General features: G+C 42.9%; 1 protein-coding gene across 5 annotated transcripts in view; it reads right to left on the bottom strand.

Moving 5' to 3' along the window:
- KMT2A (lysine methyltransferase 2A) overlaps window positions 1-14,319 on the bottom strand; it is a 75,271-nt gene that overhangs the window by 6,549 nt on the left and 54,403 nt on the right. For 3 of the 5 annotated variants that reach the window (XM_057552850.1, XM_057552851.1, XM_057552852.1), the window contains 6 exons: window positions 9,907-14,152; window positions 9,144-9,224; window positions 8,141-8,205; window positions 6,870-7,040; window positions 5,954-6,028; window positions 687-923 (listed from right to left, as the gene is read on the bottom strand). In XM_057552850.1, the coding sequence (XP_057408833.1) occupies window positions 709-923; window positions 5,954-6,028; window positions 6,870-7,040; window positions 8,141-8,205; window positions 9,144-9,224; window positions 9,907-14,152 (4,853 nt within the window). In that variant the 3' untranslated portion in view covers window positions 687-708. Of the gene's footprint in view, window positions 1-478; window positions 583-686; window positions 924-5,953; window positions 6,029-6,869; window positions 7,041-8,140; window positions 8,206-9,143; window positions 9,225-9,906; window positions 14,153-14,319 lie in introns of those variants that run through there. The other 2 variants (XM_057552853.1, XM_057552854.1) reach the window with 1 other exon arrangement.

Raw genomic sequence — 14,319 nt, 5'->3', positions numbered from 1 at the left:
TTATTTTATTTTTAAATTTTTTATTGAAGTATAGTTGATTTACAATGTTGTGTTAGTTTCTGGTGTATAGCAAAGTGATTCAGTTATACATATACTTTTTCACATTCTTTTCCTTTATGGTTTATTACAGGATATTGAATATGGTTCCCTGTGCTATACAGTAGCACCTTGTTGTTTACCTATTTTATATACAGTAGTTTGTACCTGCTAATCCCAAACTCCTAATTTATCCCTACCACCTTTCCCCTTTGGTAACCAAAGTTTGTTTTCTGTGTCTGTGAGTCTGTTTCTGTTTTGTAAATAAGTTCATTTGTATCATATTTTTGATTCCACATATAAGTGACATCATATGGTATTTGTCTTTCTCTGACTCACTTCACTTAGTATGATAATCTCTAGATCCTTCCATGTTGCTGCAAATGGCATTATTTCATTCGTAAAGAGTATTTCTTATGACCGCTCTCTACTCCAGACTTACCGAGCTGACTTCAGCTGTACCTCCTCCTCTTCCTCATCATTGGGGTTGTATTCAGGAGGCTGCCGGTGTTTAGAAGCCAGGAAGTTAAACATGTCAAATGCTGACTTCCTGGAGCCAAAAGATGAAAATATACTTAGAGAAATAATTTAATAGAACCAGTGAAGGACAGTGTTAACACTGGAAATCTCAAAGGTTAAGTGGGAAAATAATTATATCATTAGATCATAAAATCAAGACCTCAAACTGCTTATGGAAAGGAAGAGAACTTGCCTCAGGTGGACTTCAGCCCTGGCCGAGCCATGAGGGTTCAGTGGAGGTTCATTGGCCTCCTCTGGTTTGTGGAAACGGAATTTGTAATTCCTACAGTGCTTGGCACCAGATAGTTGCTCAATCAGGAACACAACTGCATCGTGGAGAATCCCCAGCATCCTCAAACCGTTCACACCTGCAGGGTCAAAGGCACCCGGGTAGTGAGGAGCCCAGCCAATAGGAAGCTGCATACAACCACAGAAATGCCTAAGCTGGGAATGACTCAGCCAGAGGCTGCTCAAGGGTGAATTATACTAAAGACAAGCTAGAAATCAACATTAGATAGCCATTAAAATGATGCGGATACAGATCCATCAATATGGAAAACACTCATGATGGATTAAGTGAAAAAAGCATGCCACCAAACTATGGACTATTTTCTATGTTCTCTGTGTACACAGAAATGCTATATGTGTTATTTCGTTTCATGGCATAATGACCACACCAGGCAGGAAATGCTAGCTTCATCTCAAGGTAAGTAAACCTAGGCTCACACCCAAGGTCACATAGCTAGTGTGACAGAATTTGAACCTTGGTCTGTACAACTCTATGATCCCATTTTTGTTTACAGGTAATGGAGTAATCAGCTCACATGCACACAGGCACCTCACTAAAATTTATAAGGAACGTTAGTGAACCCCTAACAGAGAACTCTCTTCCGTGCTGTTACAGTGAACTTATGGAGAAATACACTCAATAGCCACTTTGTTTTACTCACTTAGTCTTATTCCATTAATGAGCATTTCTTATTTCTTTTTATTTTAAAAAAAAATTTATGTAAGTCTGCTGGCACAGATGGTGAAAGGCTTTCTAAAATGATTGGCTTCAGGACTTCCCTGGTGGTGCAGTGGTTAAGACTCTGCGCTCCCAATGCAGGGGGCCCGGGTTCAATCCCTGGTCAGGGAACTAGATCCAACATGCATGCCACAACTAAAAGTTTGCATGCCACAACTAAGGAGCCCGCCTGCTGCAACTAAGGAGCCCACGTGCTGTGACTAAGACCCGGTGCAACCAAATAAATAAATATTAAAAATAATAATAATAATAATAATAAAATAAAATGATTGGCTTATTTCCTTAAAGGATGGGACATAGTAATAATTGCCATACCTCTTTTTAACACTAGCAAATAGCTAGTTAAATAAATAGTATATCATTTACAATTATTGTTTTTGGTATTAATAGATACCAAAATAAAATGGCATCTATTGTGGACAAGATATTATTTCATAGGCATAACTGTGTTAGGATCACACATGCAATTCCAACAGACACACAGTTTGTGTGTGTTATAAAGCATATTTATAGAGATGTAACCCCAGTGTAATCTGGGGGCCATATGCTATGTCTGGAAGGATATCCGTGTTTAAATGTTAACAATTACTTCTAGGAGGTGGGACCCCGTCCACCAATTTGTTATTGTGGTGATTAGCTTCTCCAAATTTTAAAATTCTACATCTTGTATAATTTTTTAAAAGAGGGGCAAGTTATTATCAGGTGCCTAATTTCCACTTCACTTACGAGAATCTCTAAGGGATATAATTTGGTTTTAGTGGCAAGCAGAAAGTTAAGTCTCCAGATAAGCAACATTCTTATGATCACAATCGTTGTTCCGATTAGAACTCAACCTATAAAAGTCGACAATATAAGAGCTTGAAGTCATATAAGACAATGGCAAACATTTTTTTTTTCTATACAACACTGATTTTCCCTAAGAATTTCTTCCTAGGAATTTTAGATTGCTGTGGATTCCTAGGTAGAAAAAGCCATTAAAAAACATACTTAAGTGAAAAAAACAAAACAAAAAAACATAAGTGTATTTTCACAAAATTCATTTTAATGTTTAGGCTGAGTGTTCAACTCTAGTGTTCAACCTTCACTGGAGGGCTTACAATGAGATTGGACACTGTGTCAATAATGGGAAAAGAAAGATGAGCTGCACATGGCCCTTGTTCTCAAGGAGCCCTTGGCAGAGGGAGGCAGATATGAACACAAACCTCGCAATGTGAAAGCAACCAGATAAAGGTGCAGTATAAAGTGCAACAGGGAACAATCTATTCTCGTGTGGGCCATTCACTTGTTCATCCAACAAATATTTACTGAGCACCTACTGTATCTCCCGCATTCTTTCCATCTCTCCACTGTGCCAGACAGAATCTTGGGAAAACAAAGGTGAACAAGACAGGAAGGTACCCGAGACAGAAAGGTCTCAGATTTATTTTTTTTTAAATAAATAAATTTATTTATTTATTTATTTTTGGCTTAGTTGGGTCTTTGTTGCTGCGCACGGGCTTTCTCTAGTTGCGGTGAGCGGGGGCTACTCTTCGTTGCGGTGCGCGGGCTTCTCATTGTGGTGGCTTCTCTTGTTGTGAAGCACGGGCTCTAGGCGCATGGGCTTCAGTAGTTGTGGCTCGCGGGCTCTAGTGCACAGGCTAAGTAGTTGTGGCATGCAGGCTCAGTAGTTGTGGCTCGCGGGCTCTAGAGCGCAGGCTCAGCAGTTGTGGTGCACGGGCTTAGTTGCTCCGCGGCATGTGGGATCTTCCCGGACCAGGGCTCAAACCCATGTCCCCTGCGTTGGCAGGCAGATTCTTAACCACTGCACCACCAGGGAAGCTCAGGTCTCAGCTTTAATGTCACCAGAACCCTTGGACCCTTACCTAATACCATATATAAAAATTAACTCAAAATGGGTCAAGTACCTAAACGTAAGACCTAAAACTATAAAACTCTTAGAAGAAAACATAGGACAAAATCTTCACGACACTGAATTTAGCAATGATTTCTTGGATATGACATCAAAGGCACAGGTAACAAAAGAAAAAACAGACAAATTGGACTTCATGATGATTAAAAAATTTTGTGCATCAAAAGATACTATTAAAAAAAGCTAGTATTCAGTGATTTCTCTGAATTCTATCTCAAATCCCCTCAGTCAGGATAATGATCTTAATTTGGCATATTAGGGTACTTAAATAAATCATATCAGGTTCATCACTTTTATTTTTTTATTTTTGGCTGCACCGCACGGCTTCCCTGACGAGGGACCGAACCTGGGCCCTCAGCAGTAAGAACACGGAGTCCTAACCACTGGACCGCCAGGGAATTCCCAGGTTCATTATTTTAATTAATCCTCACGACAAATTTTGAAGGTTGCATTAATATTCCCACTTAAGGAGATTAAGCCTTGAAGAAGTAAATTAGCTTGCACCTGAAATAATGTTGATAGCAAAAGGGCAGAAATGGGACTTGAACTCAGTTTCTGTCTCCAGAGTTCATGGTTTCTAACCACCATTCCATGTGGCAGCAAAAGACATGGATAAATGAAAGCAATCTTTGTGCCGTTGGCAAAAAGGGCTGAGCTACTCAATTTGAGACTGAGACCACTGAGCTCGGGATGCCGGTTTCCTCCAGGAGCAGAATCTTACATATATTATCAGTAATCATTTCAGAGTGACTCCTGTGAGAGGCCATGTACAAATTTAATTATAGTTCACCCAATGACTGCCACAGTTGGACAGAGCAGGACCTACGAGCCATATTTTTCTGCCCCCAAAATATCTCCCTCACCAATCTAAAAAAACAAAAAACAAAAAAGACACTATCCAGAGTAAAAAAGGAGGCAGCCCACAGAATAGGAGAAAATATTTGCAAATCATGTATCTGATAAGGGATTAATATCCAGAATACATAGAACTTCTAAAACTCAACAACAAAAAAACAAACAACCTGATGAAAATATAGACAAAGGACTTGAATAAACATTTCTCTAAAGAAGATATATAAATGGCCAATAAGCACATGAAAAGATGCTCGACATCTCAAGTCATTAGGGAAATGTACAGAAAACAAAAACAAGTACTGGTGAGGATGAGGAGAAATCGGAATTCTTGTGTACCATTGGTGGGAACGTAAAATGGTACAGCCACTGCAGAAAACAGTATGGTGGTTTCTCAAAAAATTAAAGATAGCATCGCCATATGATATAGCAATTCCACTTCTGGGTATATACCCAAAAGAATTGAAAGCAAAGTCTTAAAGAGATCTCTGTACACCCATGTTCACAGCAGAATTATTCAAAACAACAAAAATGTGGAAGCAATCCAAGTGCCCACAGATGGATCAATTGATAAAAGTAAATGTGATACATACATACAATGGAATATTATTCAGCTTGAAAAAGGAAGTAAGTTCTGCAACATGCTACAGCAAGGATGCACCTTGAGGACATTATGCTGAGTGTACTAAGCCAGTCACAAGAGGACAAACACTGTATGATTCCACTTATATGAGGTACTTAAAATAGTTAAAAGACAGAAAGAATAATGGTGGTTACCAGAAGTTGGGGGAAGAGGAGGATGGGGAGTCATTGTTTAATGGATATAGAGTTTCAGTTTTACAAGATGAAAAGTTACGGGGATGGATGGTGGTGATGGCTGCACAACAAGGTGGATGTATTTAACACCACAGAACTGTATACTTAAAAATAGTTAAGATGAGATATGGGGACGTATGTATATGTATAGCTGATTCACTCTGTTGTACAGCAGAAACTAACACACATTGTAAAGCAATTATACTCCAATAAAGATGTTAAAAAAAAATAAAAGAATAATTAAGATGGTAACTTTTATGTTATGTGTATTTTACCACAATAAAAAATATTCATCTGTAAAAGAAAAAAACAAATGAAATACTGAGACAATGTTACAGTAGAGAGAAATCTTGAAAGCATCATGTTAAATGAAACAAGCCAGTCACAAAAGGCCACGTATTATATGATTCATTTCTGTAGGAAATGTACAGAAGAGGTACATCCAGAGAGACAGAGAGTAGATTAGTGGCTGCCAGGGGCTGGGGCTGAGGAATGACTGCTAATGGGTATGGGGCTTCTTTTAGGGATGATGAAAATATTCTGCAATTACACAGTAGTGATGGTTTACACAACTCTGTGAATACACTAAGAGCCATCGATTTGTATGCTTTAAATGGGTAAACTGTGTAGTATAAGGTTTATATCTCAATAAAGCTGTGAAAAATGATTTTTTTTTAAAAAAGAGGGTTGATTTTTTTTTTTTTTTTTTTTTTGGTGAAATCAACCCTGTAGCTTAGACCCACAAGTTACCAGAGGATACTGAGACAGGAGTAAAATGACCGCTGCAGCATTACCTGCAAATGAAAGCTGCTTTAGGCGGGCGTTTGACCGAGCCTCCTGGACTTTGTCTGTCAATGACTTCCAGGCATCTGTGAGGAAATAAGATAGTTCAGTCAAACATCTCTTAACGCCAATGATGTGAAAATATCCCCTGCTAGAACAGCTTTTTGTCATTTTCTTAGTTTAAATCAGTTCGGTGAATAAGAAAGCAGCTGGGAAGGTGCCCCACCCAACAGCGCTCCTTTCTGTTACAAAGGATACAGAAGCGGTGAGGAGGTTCCCACCTTCTGAAAATGACCCCTGTATCCTCAAAGCACTCACTTCCCCTGAGGTAGTGCTGGTCCCAAACCTGAACGTGTGGTATTAACTCTACTCCCTGTACTGCTAACCAAAACAATACCAGCACTAACGGTTAACCAGGACTGGGGGAAGGAGATCACAACCTCTCAGTTCCTTACAATTGAGGGGTGTAACTAGAAAACCTTTACAGTCCCTTCCAGCTCTATCCTAAGAGTCTACGATCTCTTCCTATCTGTTGGATTTATTCCCACACTCCACACTCAATACATCTAATGCAGAATGTGTACACTCAAACTAGTTATTTTTTTGTTCTCCTTATATATCTTTTTTTTTTTTTCAGTCACCCAGGCCAGAATCTTCAGAGGCATCTTTGAGTCCTCTCTCTCTACCCTCTATATCCAAGCAGTCATGAATGTGTCTGTTCTTCTCTCCTTTCCTTTCTTCTCCTACTGGAAGTGGGCTTTATTACCTGACACCTCTACTGCAGCAATACTCTCACTAGTGGCCTCTTGCCTTCTAGTGTCTCCAATTCAATCTATCTCATATGGAGCTGCTCACACAAATGGTACTACTGCAGCCCTAGCTGAACAGAGCCTGTGCTGTTGGGCTGGCCTAATTTAATCCACTCACCTTCGATACTTTCTGCACAGATCTGAAAGCCATCATCACTTGAAATTTCAAAAACAAGTCCTTTTTTGGGCTTTTTCTCAGCAATGCTTTCCTTCCGCTTCTGTTCTTGCTGGAGCCAAAGCATAAGTGGAGAGCTGAAATTACTTTCTTCTTCTTCCGCTGTTTTAGGTTCTGTGAGGAAGAAAATAGATAGGGGCCAAAGTGGATGCCATAGCAAACACTTACTGAGTACTTTATGCACGTTATCTCCAAGCCTAACAACATTACACAGCTGGTTTTATTACTCCCATTTACAGATAACAAACCTGAGGTTCAAAGAGGTGGAGCAGCTTGCCTGAGGTTACAGCTGGAAAGTGACCAAAACTAGAATTTTTTTTTTTTTTAATGTGAAGTTATGCTGTCTCTCTGGTAGTTTCTGGTATGACAATCTGACAGTTTTTCAATAAGTAATTGCCCTCAACAGAGTCAAAGCTAAAAAATAACACTGGTCAACATGTATGAAACACTACATATGAGGCACTCTTCTAGGAACTTCCTGTATTAACTCAGATAAACCTCACAACAATCCAATGAGGTAGGTGAGAAATGATCTAAATTTTAAAGGTGAGAAAACTGAGGCAGAGAGAGGTTAAGCAGCCCATGTTCATACAGCCAGTAAGTGGTAAAGCTGGGATTTCAACCTATCTGACTGCAGAGTCTGTACTCTCAGCCACCACCCCTCACACTGCCTTCTTACAGAGAGATGCATCAATCCTCTCCAGGAATCAGCAACTCAGCAGAATGTGATTGCATCCCAAGTCGTATGGCTAAGCATTTTCTCTGCCTGGTTTTCTTCTGGGAATCCCCTCAACGGAAAAGGACAAAGTCTTATATCCAGAGCTCTCTAGTCTTGAAGTGACTAGTTGTTTACTGATGAAATTCATCAGGACAGAAGTGCTATGGAGATGTATCTAGCGTCATAACCTAAATCTGGCTATATTATATAATAAAAATGGTTCTTGGTCTTCACTAGTGACAACTAAAGGATGAAGGCAGCTTATTGTGAGCTATTTAAGTCACACTGCTGTTACAGCAAACAGAGCAGAAGAGTATTTATAGGTTTTAGTTTTGTGTCCTTTGGCCAATCACTTAACATCTTTAGTGCTTTGACTTTTTTTTTTTTTTTAAATCTAGAAAATCAGTAGGTAGAGAAGGTGACTTTTACAGTACTTCTGGCTTTGAAATTCTGATTCTAACCCGTTACCCATCTAACCTGTTACCCACCCACACACCTGAATTTTCTTGCTCATCTGCTGGATTCTGTGTTGTCTGAATCTCAGGAAGAACAGCCACTTGCCTACACGAAAAGAAAACCAAATGTGAGATGTAACACCAGCTAGTTCTTCAAATTCAAAGATAAAAACTGTCCACAATCTACCATACAGCTGTATCAGTTATACAAAACAACCACTAGACATGAACCACAGGATGCTTTGTGAACAACCTGTTGAATGAACACACCACCACACTACTGTACGATACATAACATCAACTATCTTTTGTGAGATTCTCTCCCAAACATTTGACATGAAGTTTCTGCTTTTGGAGTTGTAGACTGTGTCCTTAAAATTCTTCTCATACCCTTAACTGTTAGAAAAAAATAAAAGGACGCTTGTTAGAAGCAGTTCTGGAGTTCCTTAAGTGAGTTAGCTGGTTTAATTAAAAACAAAAGCAGCCTGCATGATGAACCAGTAAACCATACCTATTTTCACTTTTTACAATTAAATAAAACCTGCAAACAATCCAGATGCAGATCAAGAAGGAACTAGTTAAATAAATTACTGTAGGTCTACACAACAGAACTGGAGGCAGCCATTAAAAAATGAAGTGGCATAGAGATATGTGCACAATACAGTAGCTGAAAAAAAACAAGTATAGACCAGTATGTACGGCATTATTTTATGTAAAAAAGGTATCTACGTATTCAAATGTACACCGTGCTTATCTGTATGCATAGAAATGTCGGTATGAATGAAAACAAATTACGAGCAACGATTACCTCTAGGCAATAAATTCGGAACAGAGTAGGCAGGATGAACATGGAACCATTACCCATTATTTAAATAATTCTGTGGGTTTTTTTTTTCTTTACAAGCATGTATTAATTCCATTAAAAAAACTTTGGCAAAAAAAAAATAAAAAATAAAAAATCAACACAAATCAGGAAGGACTATTTTCTAAATGAGGTGGACAGAACTGAGTGCTTCATCTCAGGGAACTAAGCTTTACACCTACCCTGCAGGCTGCCCACGCTCTTTCTGTGGCGACTGTTCCACGTTAGCTATGTCCTGCTGCTCTGCCTCTGCTCCTGGAGTCCTGGAACAGAATCGTTTGTATCTTTTCAAGAAAAACAACAGTAAATATGTATCCAACATGGAGGTCAGTCTAAAGAAACGACTCTAACAGGATCTGATAAAATTTATGGGCTGAGAAAACTAACCTGTGGTGATACGGGTTAGACAGTGGTTACCTTGACGGGGTACTGACTACGAGAGGGCACCAGGAGCCTTCTGGAACACTAGAAATATTTTATGTTAGGATCTGAACGGCAGCTACATGGATGCATACCTAGGTAAAAGTTCACTTTGTGTACTTTATGTATATTTTAATGACAATGTTTCAGAAAAGGACACCATGAAGATCTACAACAGGTGGTTTTGCTCTCCAGACAGGAATAATCATCCCTTAGTATCCTAACTAAGCCTCAGCAAAAAAGAAACAGGAGCAAACAGCAGCACTGTTCTAAATCAGAGCAAAGAGCAATTAAAGATGTGGTTCTATCCAGGGGACCAACTGCCCGCGGATGGAACTAAATTTTACTCTACAAATCACCACCGTGAGGGAAAAAAAAAAAACAAAAAACAAAGTAAAAGCCCAGAAAACCCAAATAATACAACTTGGGCAGAGGTGTGTCCCTCCCAGAAGACCACTTCAACAGCCTCTAATCCAGAGCATGAAACCCCTCAGACCCAGCAGAGCCAAGGTCTGCATCTCTCACCCTGTGACTGAGGTCAGGGGTGTCGTGTTGGCTTCTTGGTCTGGAATGTGTGCTTCAGAAGAACTGGTCCGCAAGTGGGAAACTTTGTGCTTCTTGCCACTCCCTTTGTCCAAGGGCAGCTGAATCCGTTTGATTTTTGGTTTGGGTTTCATGGGCCCCGGCACTGAGGGACTTGCTGACTGCTGTCCAGAGGACGGAGAGCCCCCAGGAGAGGTGGAGCTGGCTTGCATAGCTGAGGATAAAGCCTTATTCTGCTCCAGCCCCATACTATTAGGAGCATCTACCGTCTGGGTAAAGTTGGAGCCCTGCGTCCCTGGAGCGGAATCAAGATCCCGCTGGGAAGAGAGAATCCCAGTTTTGCTGGCGAGGAGCTGGCTCACGTGCTGGAGCTGATAGTGTTCTTCTGCCTCCCCTGAAGGCGAAGCAGCTGTTACGCCCGCGGTCTGAGTCGAGGGGCGCACACAGATGCTGGATGCTGCCGTCATTGCAGCAGTGGAGGGAGTCTGTGACGTCCCCAGTTGTGGAAACATTCCTGAACTTGGCGGTAAAGCCACAGGCTGGTCTTGAATCCCCAGGCTCTGCTGGCTGGCTTTGATTAAAAGATTGCTTATGGAGCCAATATCCGGGCTACCAAGCAACCTCGGGTTGGTTAACGCGACATGTCCTGGAACGGACGCGCTACTTGTAGGGGCGGTTGTAGTTTGCATGGATACAACGTTCAGGACGGAGGAACCGGAGGCCAAGCCAGACACAGGCCCTGACGTGAGGTGGCCGGTATCCTGGCTTATGGTGGCTGCACCCGCCGCCGGGGCAGCAGCCCCTCCCACATTCTGCGGTAACAGGGGCGCCTGTTCAAAATACATGATGCCGGACTTAGACCTTTTTATGATGTTGGGGACAGTTCGGTGAGATGAAGTATTAAGTGACCCCAGGTCTAACAGATTGGGATGATTTGGAAGCTGGGAGGGTGTGAAGTTAATCAATGTCATGTTGGAAACCACGTCGGAAGGGGCGATGTTTGAAGGGGTACTAGAGGGAGCGAGTTTTTTATTCTTTCGGGTCTGCAGGCGAGATATGGGTCTTTTCTTGAGTCCAGAGGATGGAGTGGCTACTGTGGTACTGAGATCTGTCCTCTGGCTGGCTTCTGAAACCAAAAGCTGGGGATCTGGAGGAGGCTGGACCCCGATCAGTAGGCCTGAAGGAGGACTGCTGATGTTTGGTGGGAAGCTACTCTGAGTAGCTGCAGGGAAGGAATGTAAGTGCTGGTGATGAGGCATGGGGAGCAGTCCTTTGCTAGCAGGAGGGAATAAAGACTGGGAAGTCGGCAGGCTTGGACTGAGTCCTGTGGTTAGGGTGAGACCACTTCCCATGGGCCCCAATACTGACGTGTTTGTCTCCATCACACTGGGTGCAGAACTAACAGAAGAGGTCAGCTGGATTTTTTGGGTCACTCCATTCGGAAGAGTCTGGAGAACGTAAAGCGGCTGCATGTTCTGGTTAACAACAATGAGTTTCTCGGTGGCTGGTTTCAGGTGGGGCGGAGTGGTCTGGACAGCGGCGTTAGAAATCTGAGACGGGCCAGGGCTGTCGGTAGAGTTGGGCACGTATTTCTGGTTCTGGATAGGAACGGTAGGGGAAACAGGTACCTGAAGGCCAGGGGTGCTACTATTTCTAGTTAAATCCTGGTTGTTGCCATGACCTTGCTCCACCGAACCACAAGGAGGGCTGGAGATGTGGTCAGCATCCATGTGACCTTGGATAAAGTGGTCAGGAGTCATGTGGCCTTCAGGGCTGGGATCTACTCCTGGACTCAGCAGTGAGGAGTCACCTTCAGAGGAGGCCACAGATTTTTCCGGGATGGTTCCTCTCTTCTCCCCTGAGTCTGAGATTACAGCTAGCCTACTGGGGTTCTGGCTCGGGACAGTGGGACTCCGGGTGGTCAGGACAGAGAGGTCTGACGGCAGCTCTAGTGGCAACTCGAACTGCTCCTCTGCTGAGATGGAGGAAGAAACACTGCTGTCCACGGCTTCCGTTGTCGGCAACTGCTGAGAAAACACTTCGAAAAGACCCATGTCTTTTTCACGATTACTATCAAGACCCAAACCTTCACCAAGATTCAGGAGTTCCGACGAAGAGGACTCTGGGCTCTCACCCAAAGCCTGCATGGATGGAGTATTCTTTAGTACAAAGTCCATAATGTCTGAGGGCAGGATGTTCCCACAGTCATCACTGTTGTTATTATCTGAATCCGATTTCAGGAGCTCAGTGTTATAGGTGTCCAGTAAGTTTTTGTCTGAGGGGGTGCTTGTGTGGACCCTGCGGCTTGACTCCAATGAGCTGAGCTGAGCTTCCAAGGAATCCTGTCCCTGTGTTTTCACTCTGCTCACAGAGTGGCAGTTATCCATCTTTGGCTCATTTTTGTGGCCAACAGAGCTCTTAATGACATGCTCTTTTTCACCAGTGTCTTCAGGCCGATCCATCTTCAAGTTCTCTGTTCCGTTTTCTTTACTGTTTCTTTTTGGAATCTGGCTGCTTTTCCTCGTGCTGGCTGTGACGCTAGTATCACTCTCTGTCCCATCGTCAACACCATCCAACTGTGAGATTTTTGGAAGATCACATTGCTCCTCTTCCCGAAATAAATTATGGGGTGTCAGCCGTTCCTCTCCACCTGAAGAAATCACTGTCCTAGTGAAATTGTAATAGTATAAATCGTCTTCGTCGGAAGTGCTCAAGTCATCGGCCCCGTCCACCTGTCCTTCAGCGGATCTCTTGCCTCGCTTCTTCCCAGTTGAGCTGCTGTAAAACGGAATGTCTTCTTCGCCATAGGACCTTACTCCATAGAGTGGGGTGAGCCCAAAGAACATGTTAGAACGTGCCCGGGCGCTGCGACGGGGATATCTCCTCTTGAAAGAGCCATCCTCCTGAGGTTTGGGGCCATCTGGAAGCATTAGGTTTCTGTCCTGTACTGGAAGATTCTGATAGTTATTACTTTGAGAATCCTGGGATGAGGTATTATTGGGGCTTGCTTGGGTGACTGGACCATCTCCTGGACCTTCGGAAGTGGAAATCGGTTCTGTTGGAGACGCTGACTCTATCTGCAAAGGGGAAAGAGGACTACTTTCTTTTAGGGTATTCTTGGGCTGACTCTCACCCTCCATTTTTAGAGGTGTCAGTGTTACTTTGACTGTGCGTTTCCGGGGTGTCTGTAATTCCTTGGCAGACCCTTCTACTTGCATGGATGGAGCTTTGGGGACTCCTGGAATAGAATGGACTTTGTCCCCAATCTTATCAGAGGAAACATTATTACATGGTCGTTGCCCCATGAACTCAGGAGGCAAAACTTCATCAACAAACTCTGGCTTTAGGTTTCCTTCCTCACCAGTTGCCACCTGACCAGGTTCCAAAAAAGATTGACTGGAATGCTTTTCTTTGAACATTTCTTTACAAGATTTTTTCCCTTTCTGTCTCCTGTCTCTGGAGCTGGATCCCACGTGTTCGTTGATAATGGACGATCTGTTGGTCACTCCAGAGAGCTTCAAGGTTTTGACTTCAGTATCTTCATCGGGAGGGGAGTTTGCTGACTGGGTGGAATCTGTCTGTTGGTCTCGATCATTCCTCTGCCCTCTCAAATGGAGTGGCGGGTATGGGAGGGCCTCTTTAGAAGAAAACGGCACTGAAGACAGTTCAGCAAAAGCGCCCGTTTTACTAACATTTAATTCTCCAGCTGTTGCATTATGAACCTGTGGGGCCAGTTTCGGAAGGCCAGGGTAAGCCACATTATGTGCCGATCCCTCTGAGTTCTTGGAACTCGGCATTTTGGTCTTCTCTCCCTTCGAAGAGGAGCTCTTGGATGTTGAGTCTGAAGCGCTGGAATGCTTCATTTCTGAAGATGAAGAGCCATCGAAGTGACTGGTTTTAGTGCCCATAGTAACTACCGTCCTTTGCAGATGTGAAGAGGTGGGAGTGTTCTGCCCTAAATTAGTGTTAGAATTCAGCGGCCCTAAGACATGATCAACCGCTTTGGCACTTGACTCGAGATCTGCGGCGGTCCCTACGGTGGCGACTGAGGAAACACTGTTCCTGGAGTAAGTGCTCCCAGTTCTCATTGGAGACATTATCCGGAGTTTAGACCGCTGGGGTGACAAGGAAGAAGTACTGTGACGCCTGGAGCCAATGCTTCGAAGTCCAGAGGAGAGTAAAGGGTCACCCACTGTGACTATCTCATGAGTGGTCGGGGTAGGGCTTCCTAAACGAGAGAGAAAGTAATAAAGTCCATTACAGATCGGACACGTGTGCTGTACCACTGGTTTCAATGACTTGGCTAGATATGTTTATGGCTAACGGAAAATCAACATTTTCCACTGGCAGAAGTCACCACGATAAAGGTGCCTGACAGCATTACAAACTAATCTT

Source organism: Balaenoptera acutorostrata, chromosome 9 (assembly GCF_949987535.1).
Source record: "Balaenoptera acutorostrata chromosome 9, mBalAcu1.1, whole genome shotgun sequence".
Taxonomy (NCBI): Eukaryota; Metazoa; Chordata; class Mammalia; order Artiodactyla; family Balaenopteridae; genus Balaenoptera; species Balaenoptera acutorostrata.
This window is presented reverse-complemented; position numbering and strand designations above follow the sequence as displayed.